At 44.5% G+C, this 20,545-nt stretch overlaps 1 protein-coding gene across 6 annotated transcripts in view; it reads left to right on the forward strand.

The window, feature by feature from the left end:
• spag17 (sperm associated antigen 17) overlaps nucleotides 1-20,545 on the forward strand; it is a 194,506-nt gene that overhangs the window by 67,469 nt on the left and 106,492 nt on the right. For 5 of the 6 annotated variants that reach the window (XM_067992977.1, XM_067992976.1, XM_067992979.1 and 2 more), the window contains 6 exons: nucleotides 1,229-1,336; nucleotides 1,927-2,003; nucleotides 3,107-3,217; nucleotides 13,217-13,371; nucleotides 16,507-16,706; nucleotides 19,018-19,106. In XM_067992977.1, coding sequence (XP_067849078.1) covers nucleotides 1,229-1,336; nucleotides 1,927-2,003; nucleotides 3,107-3,217; nucleotides 13,217-13,371; nucleotides 16,507-16,706; nucleotides 19,018-19,106 — 740 coding nt within the window. The remainder of the gene's footprint in view (nucleotides 1-1,228; nucleotides 1,337-1,926; nucleotides 2,004-3,106; nucleotides 3,218-13,216; nucleotides 13,372-16,506; nucleotides 16,707-19,017; nucleotides 19,107-20,545) is intronic. The other variant, XM_067992978.1, reaches the window with a different exon arrangement.

The raw sequence follows: 20,545 nt of genomic DNA on the forward strand, positions 1-20,545 counted from the left end.
AGTCTCATGCGAGTTAAGCTACAGGGATGGATTGAAGCAGAAGTGATATGAAAAGAACCACCAATGCCTACAGACTGCATTTTCCTCACTGTAGCCACTGAAAATGCAACCTCCAATTCTCAGCAGCTCCCTTCCACACCATGCCAGTGACTACCTGAAGGGTAGAAGAAAAAGAGAAAGCAAGAAAGAAGAGAAACACAGATGGAAAGAGCAACAAGAGTATAGAGACAGAGAAAATAGCAACACAAACACAGAGTGACAGATAAGAGAGCATATCCCCTCGACTTATTGTGAGCGATGCCAGAGTGAGCGATGCCAGAGAAGATCCACAAATATATCAAATAAAGTTCAACCATTTATGGTTTTCACAGAATAACAGAGTCAGGGAATTCAATCCCCAAAGCACTGAAAAATCCCAGAATACCATGTAATAAAAACAAATTTGACTTATTCAGTCATCGCAAATCAATGGCCCCGAGATTATGATCGAACGGTATACGTCCTATTGTTATTTTGTCATATTTTAGCTGTCACGCTTCAAATGTCACACGTCACTATATATTCTGACTCATCATGTGCAACACTACAGGATATCTGCAAGAAATATATTAAAAGGTGTGTACATGCACTTCCAAGCAAGTAACACTTCCTGTAAGAACTTCCTGTCACATTCTTTTCTTGCCTCACCTGTCAGGGATGAATTTTTATCACGATAAAAGATTCTGTTCTTGTCAGCGCCACCCATTTTGGAGTTCCAAAATCTCTTCTCCCTCCCTGCTACTGCTTCCTTCTGTGCTGCTGCCAATACCGCCTCTGTGAACAGATTCCTTCTCACCATGACACTCAGCTTGACTTTGTGGCCTTGCTGCAGTTGCCCTTCCAAACTGTAACCTTATGACACCCAACCCCATTACAATTCATCAAGCACCCCTCAGAGCGTTGAAATCTAAATTACTGCCATTTTCTGGGAACATCTAAGTTTTTTAATGTTTTTCAATGCTTTTAAAATTAGCACCTGCTTCCTCCCTGTGTCAATGAAAAGTTACTAAGCGCTGGAAATGAAAACCCTTAGGGAAAACATTTTTAGGAGCAGTAAAAGTAATCAGAATTTTTTTTTTGGATTAAACATGAAAACAAGTTAAATATGACTCTTCAACTTTTCTGAGATAGCTTCATTGAAAAAAGACAATTTAAATTTCTATATTCAATAGCTCACTTTTCTTTCCAGCAGATTTATTCACCAGAATTTCAGAGGGAGCAGAAACATGCCCTCTCAGATTCAATAGTAGCAATTCAAAGAAGAGCAGTATGTCTTGCGTGGAACCACCCTGTTCAGGTATAAGCTGCTACGTTTATAGATCTCATTTATGTGGTTCACTTAAGGGGAAGAAAGTACTGTCCCAATGTCTATGCAAAAAACAAATGTTTGTCAGACACTGTAGACAGAGATTGGGAGTTTAAAGTGTAAAAGATTTTGTAAACTGACCAGCTGAATTCTATAGATTTGAAAGACATGTTCTTCTCTAAGTAAAGCTATGGTATTGACTACATTTTGAGCTCCTGGACTTTATTCACACATTGGGTAGAATTGGGTATAGTTTTTGCAGGGATTCTCGTGATAATTTGCTGTAACTTAGTTTATGCTGTCCCTCACTTCTTGCTTTTACTGGTGTAAAGAAGGTACACTTGAGGGGGAATTTTGCGAGTCCATGCTGTCAGTGGACTCTCATCCACCAGCAACACGAATTGGAAATTCATGCGTGCACTGACCATGAAATGGTTGGAAAATTGTGGGCAATGTGCATTGAATTTCCCATACGCACTGCCAACAGGTGAAGCCTCTTGCCAGTAGTACAGATTTGTAAAATTACCCCTTTACAGTGTCCAAAGATACAAAACTAAGATCTTCTTAAATTCCTTTTTCAGTGCACTTTGAAGATACTTCTGAAATAGCTGATAAGAAAAACAGAAAAGATAGTTTAACAGATGCTGAAAATAAAAAGGTATAATTATAAATAATAATTCAAATTAAAAACTGAAAGGGGCATGAAAAAAGTACACTGCTTTATATACAGCAGGGGTGATTTCACAATCCGGCACTTGAAGCGGACCAGCGCTCGGAGGGAGCACATCTTGGGAAATCACAGGCACACATTCCATGATCTTCCGAGATATGCCGGATTCCGAAATCACTCCCATTGTTCAAAAGTCCAGATATTTTCTTCTTCTTCTATGCTATTTGTTTTATGTTATTTTTCAATTAAATGCAAGAGAGGTCATTTTCTGACTTCATACTCCTGGAGGGAGCCTTGCTTGCTGGGAGCGCATATTGAAAATGTGGGCACACGCTGTGCATATTTTCCAAACATTGGTTGGAAAATTGGTGTAGCTTGCAGCCAAACTTCCAATATTTGTTCTTGACAGGTGAAATTTCCTGTCAGGAGTACAAAGTCAGAAAATTACCCCTAAGGTGTCTTCATTCCATTTGTTTTGTTTTTTTTTAAAAAAATTATACTTAAATAATTAATCAGTCTTGTTTCGCTTCCTTCTCAGCTCCAGGTTAGATGAAACATTCCCCCTTCCTATCATGGCACAGCTGCTCATTTCAAGTGTAAAGAAATCTGTAGCGCCACTTCATCTCTCACCACTAGTGCTGCTTTTCTTCAATAAAACATTGATTTACCTGCATTTTGGTTGGACCACACTTATTTAAAAACTAAGAATTTGTTGACTGAAAAGCTCAAAGCCCAGACGCTGAAAACTTAGTGGCTGGATTGCAGATGCAGAAAAGGCTCCAGTAGTGAGCATAATTTTTGGTGTGGACAACACCTGAACCTCAAAAACTTGTTAATGTCGCTAGAAAGGCAAAAAAAATCAATAGCGAAGCAATGAACAACTGGTTCTGCTAGCATCTTTAAATATTTCCAGTTTCACTGTCATGATTTTGAGTGTGTCAAGAATCACAGTTGAATTACAGCTTTTTGTATTTCACTGACAATTATTATCCTTATATATTCCAATCCATTTATAAAAGATATAATTAGTTTCCATCAAGAGTCAAGCAGAGAGAATTTGAAGAAAAAAACATTTTTTTTATTCCTGTTAGGATAGAGCTGACAACCTGAAGATTGATATAAAAGCTATACAAAATCTGCAGCTCCGATCGCTGATGGAATGGTGGTTTGCCGAGCAGCATGATCCATTTGTTCTGATACAGGTAATCCAAACGTCACAATCTTAAGCAAGAAACTGCTTTCAAATTAGGATTTAATCGAAGTTTTCAAGATATTAAGGGGAACTGATAGGGTAGATAGAGAGAAACTATTTCTGCTGCCTGGGGTGTCTAGGACTAGGGGACGTAGCCTAAAAATTGGAGCCAGGACTTTGAAGAGCGAAATTGGGAAACATTTCTTCACGCAAAAGGTGGTAGAAGATTGGAACTCTCTTCCGCTATCTCAAATAATTTTAAATCTGAGATTGATAGATTTTTACGAACCAAAGGTATTAAGGTATATGGCTAAAGTGGATATATGGAGTTAGGTCACAGATCAGCCATGATCTCATTGAATGGCAGAACAGGCTCAAGGGGCTAAATGGTCTACTCCTATCTTCCTATGTTCCTATAAGGTTTTATGCAATTGTATTAAGATAATCAGTGGAGGCATACCAAGAAAAGTAAATGGCACTGGAACTAGACTGCCCATATCTGCCATTATGGCACCAACTGTACCTACAAGCCTGTGCAAGCCTACTTGTCAAGGAAGGAAAAAAAAGAAACTTGCATTTATATAGTGCCTTTTGAAGTGTAGTCACTGGTATAATGTAGGGAAACACGACAGTCAATTTGTGCATATTAAGGTCCCACAAACAGTAATGAGATAAATGACTAGATAACCTTTTCTAGTGATGTTGGTTGAGGGATGAATACGTGCCAGGACATAGGGAGAACACCCCTGCTCTTCAAATAGTGCCCATGGGATCTTTCACTTGAGACGGTAGGTTTGGTATAATGTCCAATCCGAAAGTGGAGTCAGCCTAGATTATGCGCTGAAGTGCCAATGACCAAAAGGAACTGTCTCCGGAAGATCAAGGTTAGCAGGGAGATAACTTAACATCTGCTGCAATCGAGCCTCCAGCCAACTTCCAACATAGGGATGACACTGCCATTGGCAGTCAAGATGACAGTAGCCTTCAACTTTTATGGCTGCTGCGCCTTCCAGGCACATAGATCATCTACAGTTTCACCTAATTTGCTTTCCAGGGATGTGTCAAACAGGTGACTGGTGCATTGTTCAGCAGGACCAACACTTTAATGTCTTTTCCCACTGAACAGCTGCAACATTGTGACATACCTATGCAATTTCACTGCACTGCTGAATTTCCCAAAGTACAAGCTTTCATTGATGACACTGCTGTGATTGTTCCACCCCCTCAGTTTGCAGTGGTCTACATGAATTGAAAGGATGTAAATTCAGCAGACAATAACCATGGTAGACTTCTTTGTGTTTAACTTCATTATCATCCATGTGAAGACATCGGGCACTAAAGTGGGCCGTGTAGCACCCGTTGTTTCGGCGCTACACGGCCCCTCCAACATCCAAGATGACGTCTAGGATGCGCACGCACGTTTCCTGCGTGACGTGCGCCAGACGCCATCTTGGTATAGGAGTTGGCGCATGCGCTAATCCCGAATGCTGGAAGCATGTAAAGTAGGGAGAAAATGGCTGCAATCAGTGTGCAATGCTGATTTAAAGTGAAACACACAATTTTGGACCTTAACGCTCAACTCAACACACTGTCTTATCCTCGACCATCTAAACGTTTCTTACAGTGCCTGAAGGACCCCCCACCAGCGCTATTTAAAGGGCCATGCAGGTGTTGCAAGTTAGTTGCTGGATTATTGCTTCTGGCTGCTGGAGGAGTAGCAAGTGTTTTTTAAAGTTCCCGATTCTTATTGAGAGTTCCTACATTACTTTTGAGAGTGATTTGGCAGGTATTGCCTTGCGGGTCAGAAAGTTGCAACCCTGGTGGAACAACATTACTGCCAACCATGGGCGGTCTGCTCGGGCTCCCGTTGGGCATTGAGCATGACTGGGAGCATGCAGAGGTCAAGCTGCGAGGAGACGGAGGACAAGGAGGTGCAGGGCACTGAGCAGGAGGCCCTGACCCAATGAGGGCCTTCAGAGATCAATTCTCTTACCTTAACGTGACCAAGGAGGATTCCATCCGACGCCTGAGGTTCACCAAGGAAACCGTCACAGAGATCTGTCAACTGGTGCGGCCACAACTGTAGCCTCAGAGCAGGGCGAGGACAGCATTGCCTGTGGATGTGGATGTGAAGGTTACCGTGGCACTGAATTTCTACGGCTCAGGAGTGTTTCAGGCCTTGCTGGTGACATGTGCAACAACTCGCAGTATGCAGTGCATTGCTGCATAAGGGAGGTCACAGATCACTGTACCACATGAGGAACAGGTTCATCACCTTGTCTCTGTCGAGGGGAAATCAGAACAAGCGAGCACGGGGGTTCGCCCAAAGTGCTGGCTGCCCCATGGTGCAGGGTACCATGGACTGCACACACATTGACCTGCGTGCCCCGCAGATCAACTCGGCTATCTTTGTCAACCGAAAGGGCTTCCACTCCCTCAGCGTGCAGCTGGTGTGCGACCACAAGCATCACATCTTGGAGGTCGATGCCCACTACCCTGGGAGCAGTCACGACGACTTCATCATGCAGCAGTCCAACGTGCCAACTATCTTTCATCCGACTCGGCAAGTCAAAGGCTGGCTACTGGGTGACGAGGGCTATCCCCTTCACGACGTGGCTCATGACACCGGTCAGGAATCCATGCAGACGTGCACAGTAGGCCTATAATAAGAGGCATGCTGCCACACGCAACATCGTGGAGCACACCATAGGCCTCCTCAAACAACGCTTCTGCTGCCTAGACAGGTCTGGAGGAACCCTGCAGTACTTCCCTGAGCCGGTGGGCAGATTTGTGGTGGTCTGCTGCATGCTGCACAAACTTGCCATCATAAGGGACCAGCCTTTGCCACCAATGACTGCAGAAGATCCTGAGCCAGAGGTGGAGGAAGAGGCTGAGGAGCAGCAGGAGGAGGGGGTGGAGGAAGATGCAAAGTTGCAGCAGGAACCACATGCCTTGTCTGCAAGGACTGTGTATCCTCGCCTGATCCATACCCGCTATCAATAATTGGAACTACATTCCCCAACTCACCAACAGTCCTACATTCCCCACCTTTCCCTTCCCACAAGACAATCAAATCATCCTGCATCAGATTACACATTGGTATCCCTCTCAGCTCATTGCATGAATAAAAACTACCACCAAATGCAAAATCAAATTCTCATTTATGGATTAATAAATGAAAATATGCAAACATAACAGAACTGTTCACCTTTGTGCATTCCTTTAGTGCCTGTTGTCCGTATGCCTTTACCTGTCCGTATGCCTTTACCTATCCTAGTGCTTCTACGAGGTGCTTCCCTAGTGGCTGGCGCATGGGTGGTGGAAGACTGCTGGCTTTCAATGGAGGAATGTCCAGATGGCCTTGGAGGACGACCTTGAGCAGCTCTGGGCCTGGAGGGCCCGGCTTCAGACTGCACCATCTCAGCATAGGCTGCAGCAGTCTGGCCGACAGGCAACAACAGGGGCACTGGCGGAGTGGCAGGGGTGGGAGCAGGAATGCTGTCATTCTGAGAGAGGACAGCAGGTCCAACTGCTATGGTGCCACTACCACTCTCCCAGTGATCAGCTGGAGAATGGATTGCTGGAATGCTGTGATGCCCTGGAAACCCCATTCCACAGTGATCCCCAGAGCCACGAGAGCAGCAGTCTGAGCTGCAAATGCAGCAGTCAGACCTTGGATGGCAGATGTTTGTGCTGCAATGGATGCTGTGACGTCAGTCATCAGACGCTCCATCATGGTGGGTTCCACAGGTGCGCTGATGGAGGTGACCACCCGTTCCATGTTGGACAGGATTGGCTCCAAGCTCTGCGCAAAGCCCTGCATCAAGTTGGAGCTGGACTCCTCCATGCCCCTTCTCATTATACGCAGGCTTTCTGGCAGGCTTTCCAGTGCCCCAAGCATTTGTTGGTGTATGCCCATCAGCCGTCTTCTGTAGCCTGGCCCATCGAAGTCCTCATCTGACTCCTCTGCAGCAGAACTAGTAAGCGACCTCGGCCTCCGGTGGTATCCGTTCCCTCTGCCCCGGCTCTTGCGCACATGTGCTCGGTGTCCCACCAGGTGCAGATCCCTCCTCTAACCTAACCTCTAAAAGAGGCTCAGTGCCAGATCGAGTGATGGTGTGGCTTCAGTGTCCTCCTCCTCGGGTGCCGCCACGTGTTCTTGGGTATCTGTAATGACAGAGGGAAGTAGATTGAGTTGTGGAGTGGGGAGAGGAGCAAGTAAGAGGTGCTGCTGCCAGCATGTGCAGCACGTGAGTCAGAAAAGATTATGGGAGGAGGGAGATGTGGAAAAGGAGAAGGATCATTAGATATGCAGAGACCCCCTTGACCGGGACCTCCAGCACGGCACGTTGTAATGGCTGCAGTGACGGCCCGCCCAATAATCCGCAGCACTTCCTCCTCTAGTGGGGTGAGGACGTGTAGACGTGCCCGTCCAGCCTCAGGTCCCTCCTGCTGGCGGGTGTTATACGCCACCTTCTCCGGCAAGACGGTGTGTCAGTGAGTGTCCTGCAAGGTGTGTGGGTGATGTGCCTGTTATGGTTGAATAGCTGCCAGTTTGTGTGACTTGAGTGGTGGTTGTGTGGCCTGCAAGAGTGGTATTATGCGCGGGTGAGATGCAGCATTGCGTATGGATGGCAGTGTTTGTTGGGTGGGTGGGTGACGGGAGGTGTTGTGCATGGAGTATTGGTGCAGTTGGTAGGATGTGCCACTTGACACTTGCGTTCACTCACCTTGACCACTCATGTCAAATCATTAAATTTCTTGTGGCACTGCACCCACATGCGTGGTGCAATGCTCCTCACATTCACCTCCTGCACCACGGCCTCCAATGCCTACGTAGCTGTAGTCTAGACGCTCTCCAGCCACCCTACTGGTACATGGCTGCCCTCCTCTGGTCCACATCTTTCTCCAGAGCATCGTTGGAGAATCTTGGTGCCCGCTCTCTTGCTGGTGCAGCTACTCGTGATGCCATTCTCCCTTCTCCTCCTTCGCTGTGTATCTGCCATTGGAAATGTGCCTGCACCTTTAAGTAGTGCAGGCAGCTGATGACGTTCGCCGTCCACGACCCATTTCCAACTTCCTCATTCTTGGTGCAGCCTCTCGGCAGCGAGGGCTGCGCTTGCTGCATGGAGATTTCAGGGTAAGTAGCAGGCAGCACTAAGTTCACGTGCTGCCTGCGTAGGGTCCGTTGGGCGCGGGGTGTGGCGCCTTGCGCTGCCATCACCCAGAAAGGACCCTTATCCAATTTTTCCCCCATCCTGTCCACAGAAATTGCATTTACCTAGTCCACGACCTATTCCTGTGCAATCCAGATAGCTCGACTCTTCAGAGGGAGCCTCTACAATTCAATGAGAGCAACCTTCCTTTGCTTCAACTCTCTGAACCTCCAGGGCTCTGGGCAGTTGTCGTCTTCTTTTACATCTTCCAAATCCAGTAGAAACAACTAAAAATCTGCACTTTAATAGCATAGAAAGCACAGGTGCCCTTTTAAGATGCAGCAACTCTGGTTATCCTGCCTCTGCTGGCCTCCTTGCCTCAACACATGGCCCAATCAGTGCCAGGAGCACTAAAAAATTATTTCAATGAAGGAAATTCGAAAAATACCAGACGATCCCGTCCACACACCTGCAATGCGAGATGAGCTTACACACTTCTGATCACATCACTGCTGTGCTCCAAGTGGAATATCAGCCCTATAATTACTAGTTTATCTCTTGTGATGTTACTCAGTCAAAAAAAAATTTTTTAAGCCTTTCCTTTCTGCTGTAATTGTCTAACGACTTCTTTCCAACTTTTCTTTCTGTCTCCCTTTCATTGTTTGTATTTCACTTTATACCTCTTCCTCTGGTCAGGAACTTCCTTGGAGCTACTCCTGCTCTGCCACCATAACCTCTCCAGAAGTGTGGCAGAAACCTTGTTTACAAATGTAACCGGGATGTCCACCACACTTCCAGACAAGTTACAGTGGAAGTAGCTCTGAAGAAATTCCTGGCCTCTCTCCCTCCTTTCTCATTCAGCCTCTCACTTTCATTTCCAGATCTATATCTCTCTTCATTTCAGACTTTGCCTCAATCTCTTTCTCGATTTCTCTTTCTTCTCTGCCTTACATTCTGTCTGTATGCTTCTGTTGCTTGCTGTACATCTCCAGCTCTGGACTTGTCTAGCTGTCTGTTTTTTCCTTTTTCTCTCAACTCCTCGGGAGACCTGGAACCAGACTTGGGTCTCCAACCATCTCGTTGTGATCAACTGATCTCTTTCTGCATAAAGCCATGGCTCTCCACTTATCTTGGAAGGACTCCAACCATCATAGAAACATTTTGGACCTGGGAGAGAGAGAGAGAGAGAAGCAGGGCATCTTAAGACCTCTGACTTGGTGCATGGAGCAGAGAACTTTAGCCAAGAACTTAGATCTTCAATGGGCCTTGACTTGGAAGGGGAGCAGAGCTCTTAGTTTGGAAATTGGACCATGTAGCATCTGTTTTTCAGGTGCTATGCGACCTACTAAGGCCGCAAAACGGTAGCAGCAAGTGTGCGGACACTTCCAGCCAGTAGTGCGCCAACCACCATATTGGTAACGACAAACAAGAGGTGCCCTTTACCCACGCCTGAAGCCAGCTTGAGGTCCACACTCCAACATTGGTTTGCCCTAAGGCAGCCAGCGCCATCACGGCTGCACTCTGAAACCAGCTCTACGGAACACCTGCCAACAAAGAAGGCAAGTAACTTACCTGAATGCAGAGCTGGGAGGAGTCTCCAGACCCCACATTAAAGACCTGATCGCCCCTCTCAACACCCCCTCCCGTTACGGTTGCTCCCGACCTCTGATCGCCCTCTCCCCTCAGCCCCGATCCCAGATCAGGGACTCCAGGTCCCCCAACCCCCGATCTCAACACCCGGACCCACTTACCTGATTTTTCTTCACGCTTCCTCCAGTCTTCACCAGCAGGCCATTCCACCCCGCCAGCTCTATGACAACAAGGTCCGAGTCCCAATATCTTGGGAACCTTGGACCTCACCATTCCAGCACAGAGTACTTACCCTTCAGGCACTTCTGAATTTCTAGGCCCTTGTGTCTTATTGGTCCCTTGTAACAATGCTGCCTCAACTTTGACACCACTGATATGCACTTCTGGCAAGCAAGGTTCCCACCAGTGGGTTTCAGAGCCCAAATGGAAAAGCATTATTAACAATGGGAGCAGTAGCACTCTTTGCTATGTCATTGCAGCGGCATCAATAGAGCTTCATCAACTTATATTAGAGGCGCTATGCAAATGTAACATCCCAAGGAGCTTCACAGTTGGAGCTCAGATCAGAAGGTTACCAAGGAGGCTATTGGAAAAATCAAGTCTAGAGGTGGCAATGACATGAATGAGGGTTTCATTGGTAGGAAGGATAAGGCATGGACAGAGGTGCAAGTACGCATCTTGGTGATGGACTGGGTGCGGGGTTTAAAGCTCAAGTCAGGGCACTAAGCAGGATGCTACAGTTGCATACTGTTGGGTTGTGAGGTCTCACCCTTTTTAAATTATAGAGCTGAAAGATGGAAGTGCACAGAATTGGGAGATCACAGGATGTAGCCAGTAAAACTGTACAAAAAACAAATTAAAAAAAAATATAAGAGTATTTTAAATATTACTAAGAAATGAATTACAGTTTATTTCCTTGGTCAGTCTCAAACAAGAGGGATCTAGCCACCTCCCCATGACATTCAATGGCATTACCGTCGCCGAATCCCCCCTCATCAACATCCTGGGGGTGACTATTGACTAGAAACTAAACTGGACCAGCCACATAAATACTGTGGCTACAAGAACAGGTCAGCGTCTTTCCACCATCTACAAGGCACAAGTCAGGAGTGTGATGGAATACTCTCCACTTGCCTGGATGAGTGCAGCTCCAACAACACTCAAGAAGCTCGACACCCTTCAGGACAAAGCAGCCCGCTTGATTGGCACCCCATCCACCACTCTAAACATTCACTCCCTCCACCATCAGCGCACCATGGCTGCAGTTTGTACCATCTACAAAACGCACTGCAGCAACTAGCCTAGGCTTCTTCAACAGCACCTCCAAAACCCGCGACCTCTACCAACTAGAAGGACAAGGACAGCAGGCACATGGGAACACCACCCACCTGCAAGTTCCCCTCGAGTCATACACCATCCCGACTCGGAAATATATCATCGTTCCTTCGTCGTTGCTGGGTCAAAATCCTAGAACTCCCTACCTAACAACACTGAGCGAGAACCTTCACCACACGAACTGCAGCGGTTCAAGAAGGCGGCTCACCACCACCTTCTCAAGGGCAATTAGGGATGGGCAATAAATGCTGACTTTGCCAGTGACGCCCACATCCCATGAATGAATAAAAAAGAAAAATCAGTGAGAGTGTGAGTCAGTGAGTGAACGTCAGTGAGTAAGTGATAAGAGTCGTGATTCAGGGGACATGCAGCAACTTGCAATGGGCTCCAACCAGTGCTTACCTTCTCACCTACCCCACTCATTCTCCCGCAGTCATGGCTAAGGTGGGAGGAGGAGTAGATGAAATTCAGTTCTTAAAAATTGTAAGTACCACTCGGCTATCCATTAGTATATAAAACTTCACTGCAGCTAAAGCACGAAAAGTTGGGTTTCTAAGTTGTCATACGGTTCATATATTGAAATAAAATCAGTGTTGCAAGACCTTTATAATCATTTGATGTCATTTACTGTTGTGTTATCTATTTTTTATCATTAAGTAAACTATTGTTATATTACCTATTGCAAACATGGCTTTTCATGATCATACATGTGCGGATTTGACACCAGATTAAGTAGGTAGTATTTAACATCATTGTCTTAAAAAAAATGTAGAGCCCAAAAACCGAGCCATTGAACCGCAAGGCAAATGCCACCCCTGTTCTTATTTTATGCTTTCTTACATTCTTTTGTGTATGGGACTGAACCATAAAGAAGAGAAAGTTCACAGATTAGATCCCTGGTCTATGCCGAGTTAGCTCATAGTGCTGGAATATTTAAACTGGAGGCCAGCTTTGTTAAGAATCCATTTGTTTTGATGTGAAGGCCCAAGTGTACAATCCACATCTGCCTGCCTAGAATGGACTTCGATATTTAATGAGGGAATTTGGTCATCTTTTTGTCTGTGAGCAGTTCCTCATCAAGTCAAAATTAGTTTGATGAATTCCTCAGAAAATGTTACAAGTTTGCCACTGTGAGAAAGAGGCAAAGCTTATTATCTGTTCCAACAGAGGGTGTTCTACTTGCAAGTCTCTTGTTTATTGTGACAGATTTGCTTTGTGCTGCAGATGTGAGAATTTGCTTGAAATCAGATATCTCAGAATCAGCTTCTTGATCATTTAAAAGTGGCTCGATTCGTAGCATTATTTGCAAGGACTTCCCAGGTTGAGGATAAATATAACAGCTACTGCCCATTGCTTTGGTTCAATGGTTTGAGCCACATATCTAAGTCACTGCAACAAGGTGTGCCTCCGCAGAGGCCAAAATAAATGCTACATAAAATTATCAAAGGATTCTATGTATCTTGAAATGTTTCGTCATTTTGTCTCTAGAACTGTCTTAAAGTACTAATGAGAATTAAGGTCTATATGGTTAATATTATCTACTGATTTATTCTTGCATCTGCAAAGGTTTCCATTTTAAAAATACATTACAACGAGTAGTTTTAGCCTAAGTTACACCGTCCGTCAGTGTGGCGTCTTTCTGCCATTCAGAGTATATGGTGGCATTCACTACTACTAGTAAATACCCAGCGGTTCAGGGGTAAATTGTTCACCATGTGGCATGCTATTCCATAAACTTCATGCATAAGGTTACGTTCTATTCATGAGGGAACGCAGGCTTGCATGTGGATGTAAAGTTTTGCATTGACTATGAATAAAGACCATTTGGAAGTAGAGCGAATTCTACAAATCTAGCACCATCTATAAAGAAAATCACAGCCATTGTTTCCATTTTTAACAATATTACCATGCAGTATGTATATTTGCAGGTTCTTCAGGAAGCTGTTCAGTTTTATAGGTGTGTGGATACATACTACTTCAGACAGGACAACTCTACACTGTTGGTCTTGCATAACCCCATGAACAAACAGCGCCAGTGCAAACAATCCTGGGAAGCTGCCCTTCACTCTGATGCTGGGTTCAGGTGTGTACTCTTCCAGTCCTGGTTTTCTCAGTTAAAAGTAGTTGGTTATTAAAATTAACTTCCTCCAGATCAGAGATGTGTTAAGAGAAGTGTTGGATAGGATTATGCCTTTTATGATTTGTGCATAGTTTTGTGTTCAGCACTGAACGAGCTTCACCTGTGGTGTAAACCTGTATGCTTAAAAACATAAGAGCTGTAATTTTATGTCCGTGGTATCGGTACCGCCAGCAGGATTTCTCTGAGCGCAGATTGTGAAATTAGTTGCCGAGCACTTTTGCTCTATCCTGCTTGCAAATGTGCCTCATGGTTTGCATGGGGACTAGGTAGAAATGCTCGCCATCCTGTATGTGGTGTTATTTAATCCTGTTCGTTCTGAACACAAGCCTAATTATGCATGATCCAGCATTCTAACAACGACTTATAGCAGGCTTGATGTTTGGGCGGAAGTCCATCCATTATAAACAGGCATTAACGGAAAACTGATTAAAGTCTCAATTTAAATAGAAAGATGGAAACAATTTGAAATGTTTTTTTAAAATATTTTTTGTTTCAACTGATACTTAAGAGTATTAATGTTTTTTTTCCAGCTAAGGCTGGGTATGTTTTTCCTCTGTTTCTGGATCAGAACTCTAAGGGAATCTTTGTGAAATGAGAGAAGCAGCAGAATCATTCTCACCAACATCAGAGAGACTGAGTGTATAATAACTCGAAAGCTCCAATTTTAACTCCGGGCGCAAGTGCGGAATGGGAGGAAGGAGCGAGCAACAAGTTCGCACTGCTGCGTTGGTGTGAGGCCTGGCCCATTTTAACCCCCAGGCCTCGTCACCATATTCCATGTCTGACTCCCACCCGAACCATGTGGGAATGATGAGGATGCTGACGGGTAGAAGCAGAATTTAGGATGGGAAGAGGCTACTGCCAGGGAACCACGGGAATGACCACTGGCACTAAAATAAGTGGTCGGGAGGCAATCGTGGCCAAGGGGAGGGGGAAAGCCCAGGACAGGGATGGCCCAAGATTTTCTTGTGAGGTCCATAGGAACACTCCTGTTCCTCCTGGCCCACAAGGAAACCGTTAAAATTGTAAAATAAAACTTACTTTGCTGGGCCTCTTCTGGCATCGGATCCACCTGCTGGCAGCTTTTTCCGGCGTGTTCCATACTGTGTGCGACCCAGGATTAAAATCGTGTTGTATCCGAATGACGTAATCGGACCCTGACTTTGGAGTATTTACGAGGTTCTCGTCTGCCTGCAGTGAGTGCCTCTAGTGCCTCCCGAAACCCAAGAATTAAATTGGCGGTGGGGGGGATCATGGTACCAATGGAGAGGTAAGTACTCTGCCCCTATTTTAACCCCGTACACGCCCCTTCTCTTTGGGCACGGTGTGGGGGGGGGGGGGTTTAAAATCAAGGATTCGCAGCTCTACAGAACAGGAAGATTCTTGCAATGGACTGAAAGGGCAAGAAATATTCCTGCACCACTACACAGATTCAATTAGTGGACTCTGCCACACATTGAGCCAGACCTTGCAGAGAGTTTTTGACAGGCTCAGATGACTTCAGGAGATGATCCTGCTCAGGGAGATTTTTTTTCTAAGAAAGCCCTTTGAGATGTAAATCCATAAGATCTGCAGCTAAGGAAGTCATGTGCTAGTCCTCTGTGTTGCTCCTCCTCACTCATACTCAGTGCTTCACTTGGTACACCCTCCTCAAACTAATACCCAATTCCCCAGGATGTACCTGTGCTGTGATTGCAATAAGTGGAGTAAGTGACATAGGCTGCTGGAATGTATTAGCTTCTTGGGTGGCCCAGGAAGCTGTGCGCTTTTGGTAGCATGTCTATCGAAACAGGAGGAAATATTAGAATATTGCTTGCAAGACATTCCTTCAAACAATGCTTACATGGCAAATGTAAGGAATCTTACAACACCAGGTTATAGTCCAACAAATTTATTTTAAAATCACAAGCTTTCGGAGATTATCCCCTTCGTCAGACTCATTCATCTGACGAAGGGGATAATCTCCGAAAGCTTGTGATTTTAAAATAAATTTGTTGGACTATAACCTGGTGTTGTAAGATTCCTTACATTTGTCCACCCCAGTCCATCACCGGCATCTCCACATCATGGCTACATGGCAATGCACTGTGTGACATTCTGTTGCGCTTGAGTATATACCTCTATGACATTAAGCGAGAATAAGGAATGAAGGACAGAACAAATGAAGCATATACTAAGTTTCCGTTGAGGAGAGACTTCCAGCTTCACCTTGGCCCAATCCCTGTATCTGCTCATTATTGATGATGTCCAGCATGACTTCCTCAAAAGATATCAGTGGCATTAGATTAGTGGGTCCTTCTCTGGTACAGGTTAGCTCCCTTCTGCTGTGAGCCAATTTGGTCTGCAAACAGAAAAATATTGTTCAGATATTGTATGTTCGAAAAGATGGACTAATAAACCCTTCAGGCACTTTACTTTGCAAGATACTACTACTGGTTCTGCTCCACCTTAAGAGGCTGCTGCAGACCTTTATGTACCTGCATAGGCATCCCAAGCTTTGGGGTTCTAGAGCGCCCTCCCAAGAGCAGACCCACAGGCAATGCCTGGAGGAAGTCAGTGCAAGACATATAGCCCTCCTGGCATGCCTCTCATGCAGCAAGACCTCTACTGCTGCATCAAAGAATCTAGCAGTTTTTCTGTTCCGCGTTCCATTTCTCTTGAGCTGGACTAATAAACCCTTCAGTCACTTTACTTTGCAAGGTACTACTTCTGGTTCTGCTCCACCTTAAGAGGCTGCTGCAGACCTGCATAGGCATCCCAAGTTCCAGCTATGTGGTGCAAGCTCCCAGCCCCTTCCTACGTTGCAGACGCGAGATTACCATTACTATATCCTGGGGAAGTTCAGACAGAAATGGTGCGTGAATATTTGGGTAGAGGTCTGTATTCCATTTCTACACCACTAACGGCACTGGAATTTTAACCCTTTTATCTTCAGATTTAAAAGAATTAACAATCTCTTGAGAACTACATTATAGTGAGGATGGACTGGAATTTCAAGTAGTTTTAAAATAGTTCATCCATATTTCTAGATACAGTATGAATTTGTAATTTTGTTATACTTGATTCCATTCCCCACAGAAACTATTTGGAATATGTTGCCGAATTAGTCTCAGACTGGGTGGAAGAAGAGGAAGCCAAATACCAAGCTGAGCTGGCAGCAAAAGAGCTGGAGGGCCTGAAATCACTCCAGCCTTCATCTGAAGTATCTCCAGAATCCCTATCATCCAGTTCTGAGAGACTGAAGAAGGGAAAAGCTGGTTCTGCAAATAAATTACGCAGTATGTAACACTATCTACCAATGTCAAATTTTCATTGCGAACACATTTTTAAAAAAACACAATTACCTTAAATGTAAGAACACTAGCTGTTCAGTATCTAATGGAAATATATGATTCAAAATATTGCTTGAGGTAATTTTGGTATGCCGATACATTGGCATTATGCACTTAATAGCGAAGCTTCAATGGCAGGATTGTGAAGGCAGAACCTTTTAGGTCTAACAATTTGAATGATTCCGTGGAGCTCCCAATGGTGAAATGCCTCTAATTGGGACTTAACATTTGGAGGGAAATAGTGCACTGTATAAAGGGTAAGGCATTCTCGATACTTTTGCCTGCACAGAAGAAATCTATGCCTGTAGAAATATCTGAAAGGACTGCTTCAGGGCACATAGCTGCCCACTTTGCAGATTCCAATGTGGAAGTGCTGCTGTAGGAGTTTCAGTACAGGAGGGAGGCATTATTTGGAACCAACAGGAAAAGTCTTCCAAGAAAGCAGACCAGGGCTAGTGGAGGCACCTCACGCATTGCCACTCAATCCAGGAAGAAGTTTAATAAGGGGCCAACCTCACCTTCTAAGAATACTCTGTGTTAAGCATGCCTGCTGCTTACACTCACCGCCCCTAAAGTGCATGATTGTTTACCATCAATGCCTAGGAAGCAGTGCACTGGCTGTGACCTACAATTAAGAAGAAAGAACTTGCATTTATAAAGTACCTTATCAGGTGCTCAGAATGTCCTGAAGTGTTTCATAACCAATGGATTACTTTTGAAGTGTAGTCATTATGGTTATGTAGGTACTAGCTATAATCTTCCAGACATCCTTAGATGCAGGAGTGGTGCCAGAGGACTGGAGAATTGCAAATGTTACATCCTTGTTCCAAAAAGGGTGTAAGGTTAAACCCAGCAACTATAGGCCAGTCAGTTTAACCTCAGTGGTGGGGAAACTTTTAGAAACGATAATCCGGGACAGAATTAACAGTCACTTGGATGAGGGTGGATTGATTAGGGAAAGCCAGCACAGATTTTTAAAGGCAAATTGTGTTTAACTAACCTGATAGAGTTTTTTGATGAGGTAACAGAGAGGGTAGATGAGGACAATGTAGTTGATGTGGTGTATGTGGACTTTCAAAAGGCATTTGATAAAGTGCCGCATGGTAGGCTTATCATCAAGATTGCGGCCCATGGAATAAAGGGGGCAGTAGCAACATGGATACAGAATTGGCTAAGTGATAGGAAACAGAGAGTAGTGGTGAACGGTTGTTTTTTGGACTGGAGAGAGGTGTACAGTGGTGTTCCCCAGGAGTCGGTGTTGGGACCACTGCTTTTCTTGATATATATGACTTGGACTTGGGTGTTCAGGGCACAATTTCAAAATTTGCAGATGACACAAAACTTGGAAGGGTAGTAAACAGTGAGGAGTATAGTGATAGACTTCAAGGGATATAGACAGGCTGTTGGCATGGGCGGACACGTGGCAGATGAAATTTAATGCAGAAACGTGCGAAGTGATACATTTCGGTAGGAAGAACAAGGAGAGGCAATATAAACTAGAGGGCACAATTCTAAAAGGGTTACAGGAACAGAGAGATCTGGGGGAATGTGTGCACAAATCGTTGAAGGTAGCAGGGCAGGTTGAAAAAGTGGTTAAAAAAGCATACAGGATCCTGGACTTTATAAATAGAGGCATAGAGTACAAAAGTATGGAAGTCATGATGAACCTTTATAAAATTGATTCGGCCACAACGGGAATATTGTGTCCACTTCTGGGAACCACACTTTAGGAACAATGTGAAGGCCTTAGAGAAGGTGCAGGAGAGATTTACTAGAATGATTCCAGGGATGAGGGACTTCAGTTACGTGGATAGACTGGGGAAGCTGGGATTGTTCTCCTTGGAACGGAGAAGGTTGAGAGGAGATTTGATAGCGGTATTCAAAATCATGAAGGGTCTAGACAGAGAGAAACTGTTCCCATTGGTGGAAGGGTCAAGAACCAGAGGACATAGATTTAAGGTAATTGGCAAAAGAACCAAAGGTGACATGAAAATCTTTTTTTACACAGCAAATGATTAGGATCTGGAATGCACTGCCCAAGGGGATGGTGGAAGCAGATTCAATCATGGCCTTCAAAAGGGAACTGGATAAGTACTTGAAAGGAAAAAAATTGCAGGGCTACGGGGATAGGGCGGGGGAGTGGGACTAACTGGATTGCGCTTGCATAGAGCTGGTGCAGACTCGATGGGCCGAATGGCCGCCTTCTGTGCTGTAACTTTTCTATGATTCTATGTCATTTATTTCTCTTTTTTTCAAGCGAGTGTTTCAAGACTTCCCACCAAAACAGAAATTGAAGAAGAAGAAGAAAAAAGCATTGGACCGTTCATACGAGAGGGATCACTTAAAGTAAGTATTTCACATTTGTATTAGCAAAAGTATAACCTATTTCCCACTGGATGATACCTTTAGTAGTGAAGAAAGTTTTATGCCTAAACATTTTACATATTTAATGATGTACCAAAGATTCCAATTTCATGGGTGACTTATAATTTTATCTTTGGCTTATCAAAAGATTAGCAATGTTGTGTACAGCACGTTACAGGTGGAAATGGGATCTTCCACTTTGGTGGAATCCAGACACATCTTGATCTGGGCGGGAATTTCACCTTCCCCAATGACTCACCCCTGACCCTGGTCGATTTTCCAGGGTGAGTATATTTTTCATATTTTAGGTACGCCTTGGACATCTTCTATAGTGCAGCGTGGCTGCGAGCTTTAGGGTTAGGTACAGAAAGAACAATTTTTAAAAATAAAATACAACCTTAGCTTATGTGGTCGATTGCCCTTTGATCAACTGCATAGACTAGTGGTTCTCAAACTTTTTGCTAAGCCCCCGGAACTCAGCCATGTCCCATGTGCTCCCCCCTCGTTCCAAGAAACAGTATTTTTGCACAGAACAAGAGGATTTTATTTCCTCAGCTAACATAACATATTGAGCCATAAATTGCTCACCCAAGGACGGCATTCATCAATGGCGTCCTCTCTCTCCGCCAGCGAATCCAGGAAGCAAGTTCACGAGTGCGCACAAAACCAGGAAATCGTGAACTTGCTCCCATTGGTTTGTCAGGTCCAATTTAAAGGGGTCACGCTACCCTACAATCAATAAAATCATTAAACATTCGTAAACTTACCCATCTGCCCAGCTGGAACGAAGATACTTACGCCACCAAAAGGCACACTGGAAAATACCAGCCCTACACTACTTTTTAAAAGCCTGGTGACTGTTAATGACAGCGAACAACAAAAAATTAAATGTTATAAATGTGGACTGTCAAATTACTCTTAATATTTTTTGATCATTAAAAATTAATTTTTTTTTACTTTTAACTTCTGTAAATTTCATAACATTAAATCATTTGCTTGGCTTTTTATAATAAGCTATGTTAATTTTTTATTTAAACTAACATACTGAAGTTTACTTTAAATGAATGATTTCTACTTGCCTGCTTGTGGGCGTGACTTCTCTTCTTGACAGATTCTGTGGGCATGGCTTCCATTCCCACAGTCTCTATCGATCCAAATGAACCCGCTGAATTCACAGCGCTGAACTTTTTTTTTAAAAATTGAAGCGGGAACAAGTGAATGTCGGAGACCACGAGGTAAGTTTCTTTCACGGTGTTTGTCCGCAGGATATGCGGACAGCCATACCACGCTGGTTGGAGCAAGTTCTGGCCCATTGCTTAAGACAGAAAGCAACATTAATAGTATAGTACCACTACTGTGCTACTGAATAAACTTGAACACGTGATGACTCACCCTTGTCTCAGTGAGTAGGATGGGTCTGT

The sequence above is a fragment of the Heptranchias perlo genome, chromosome 11 (assembly GCF_035084215.1).
Source record: "Heptranchias perlo isolate sHepPer1 chromosome 11, sHepPer1.hap1, whole genome shotgun sequence".
NCBI lineage: Eukaryota > Metazoa > Chordata > Chondrichthyes > Hexanchiformes > Hexanchidae > Heptranchias > Heptranchias perlo.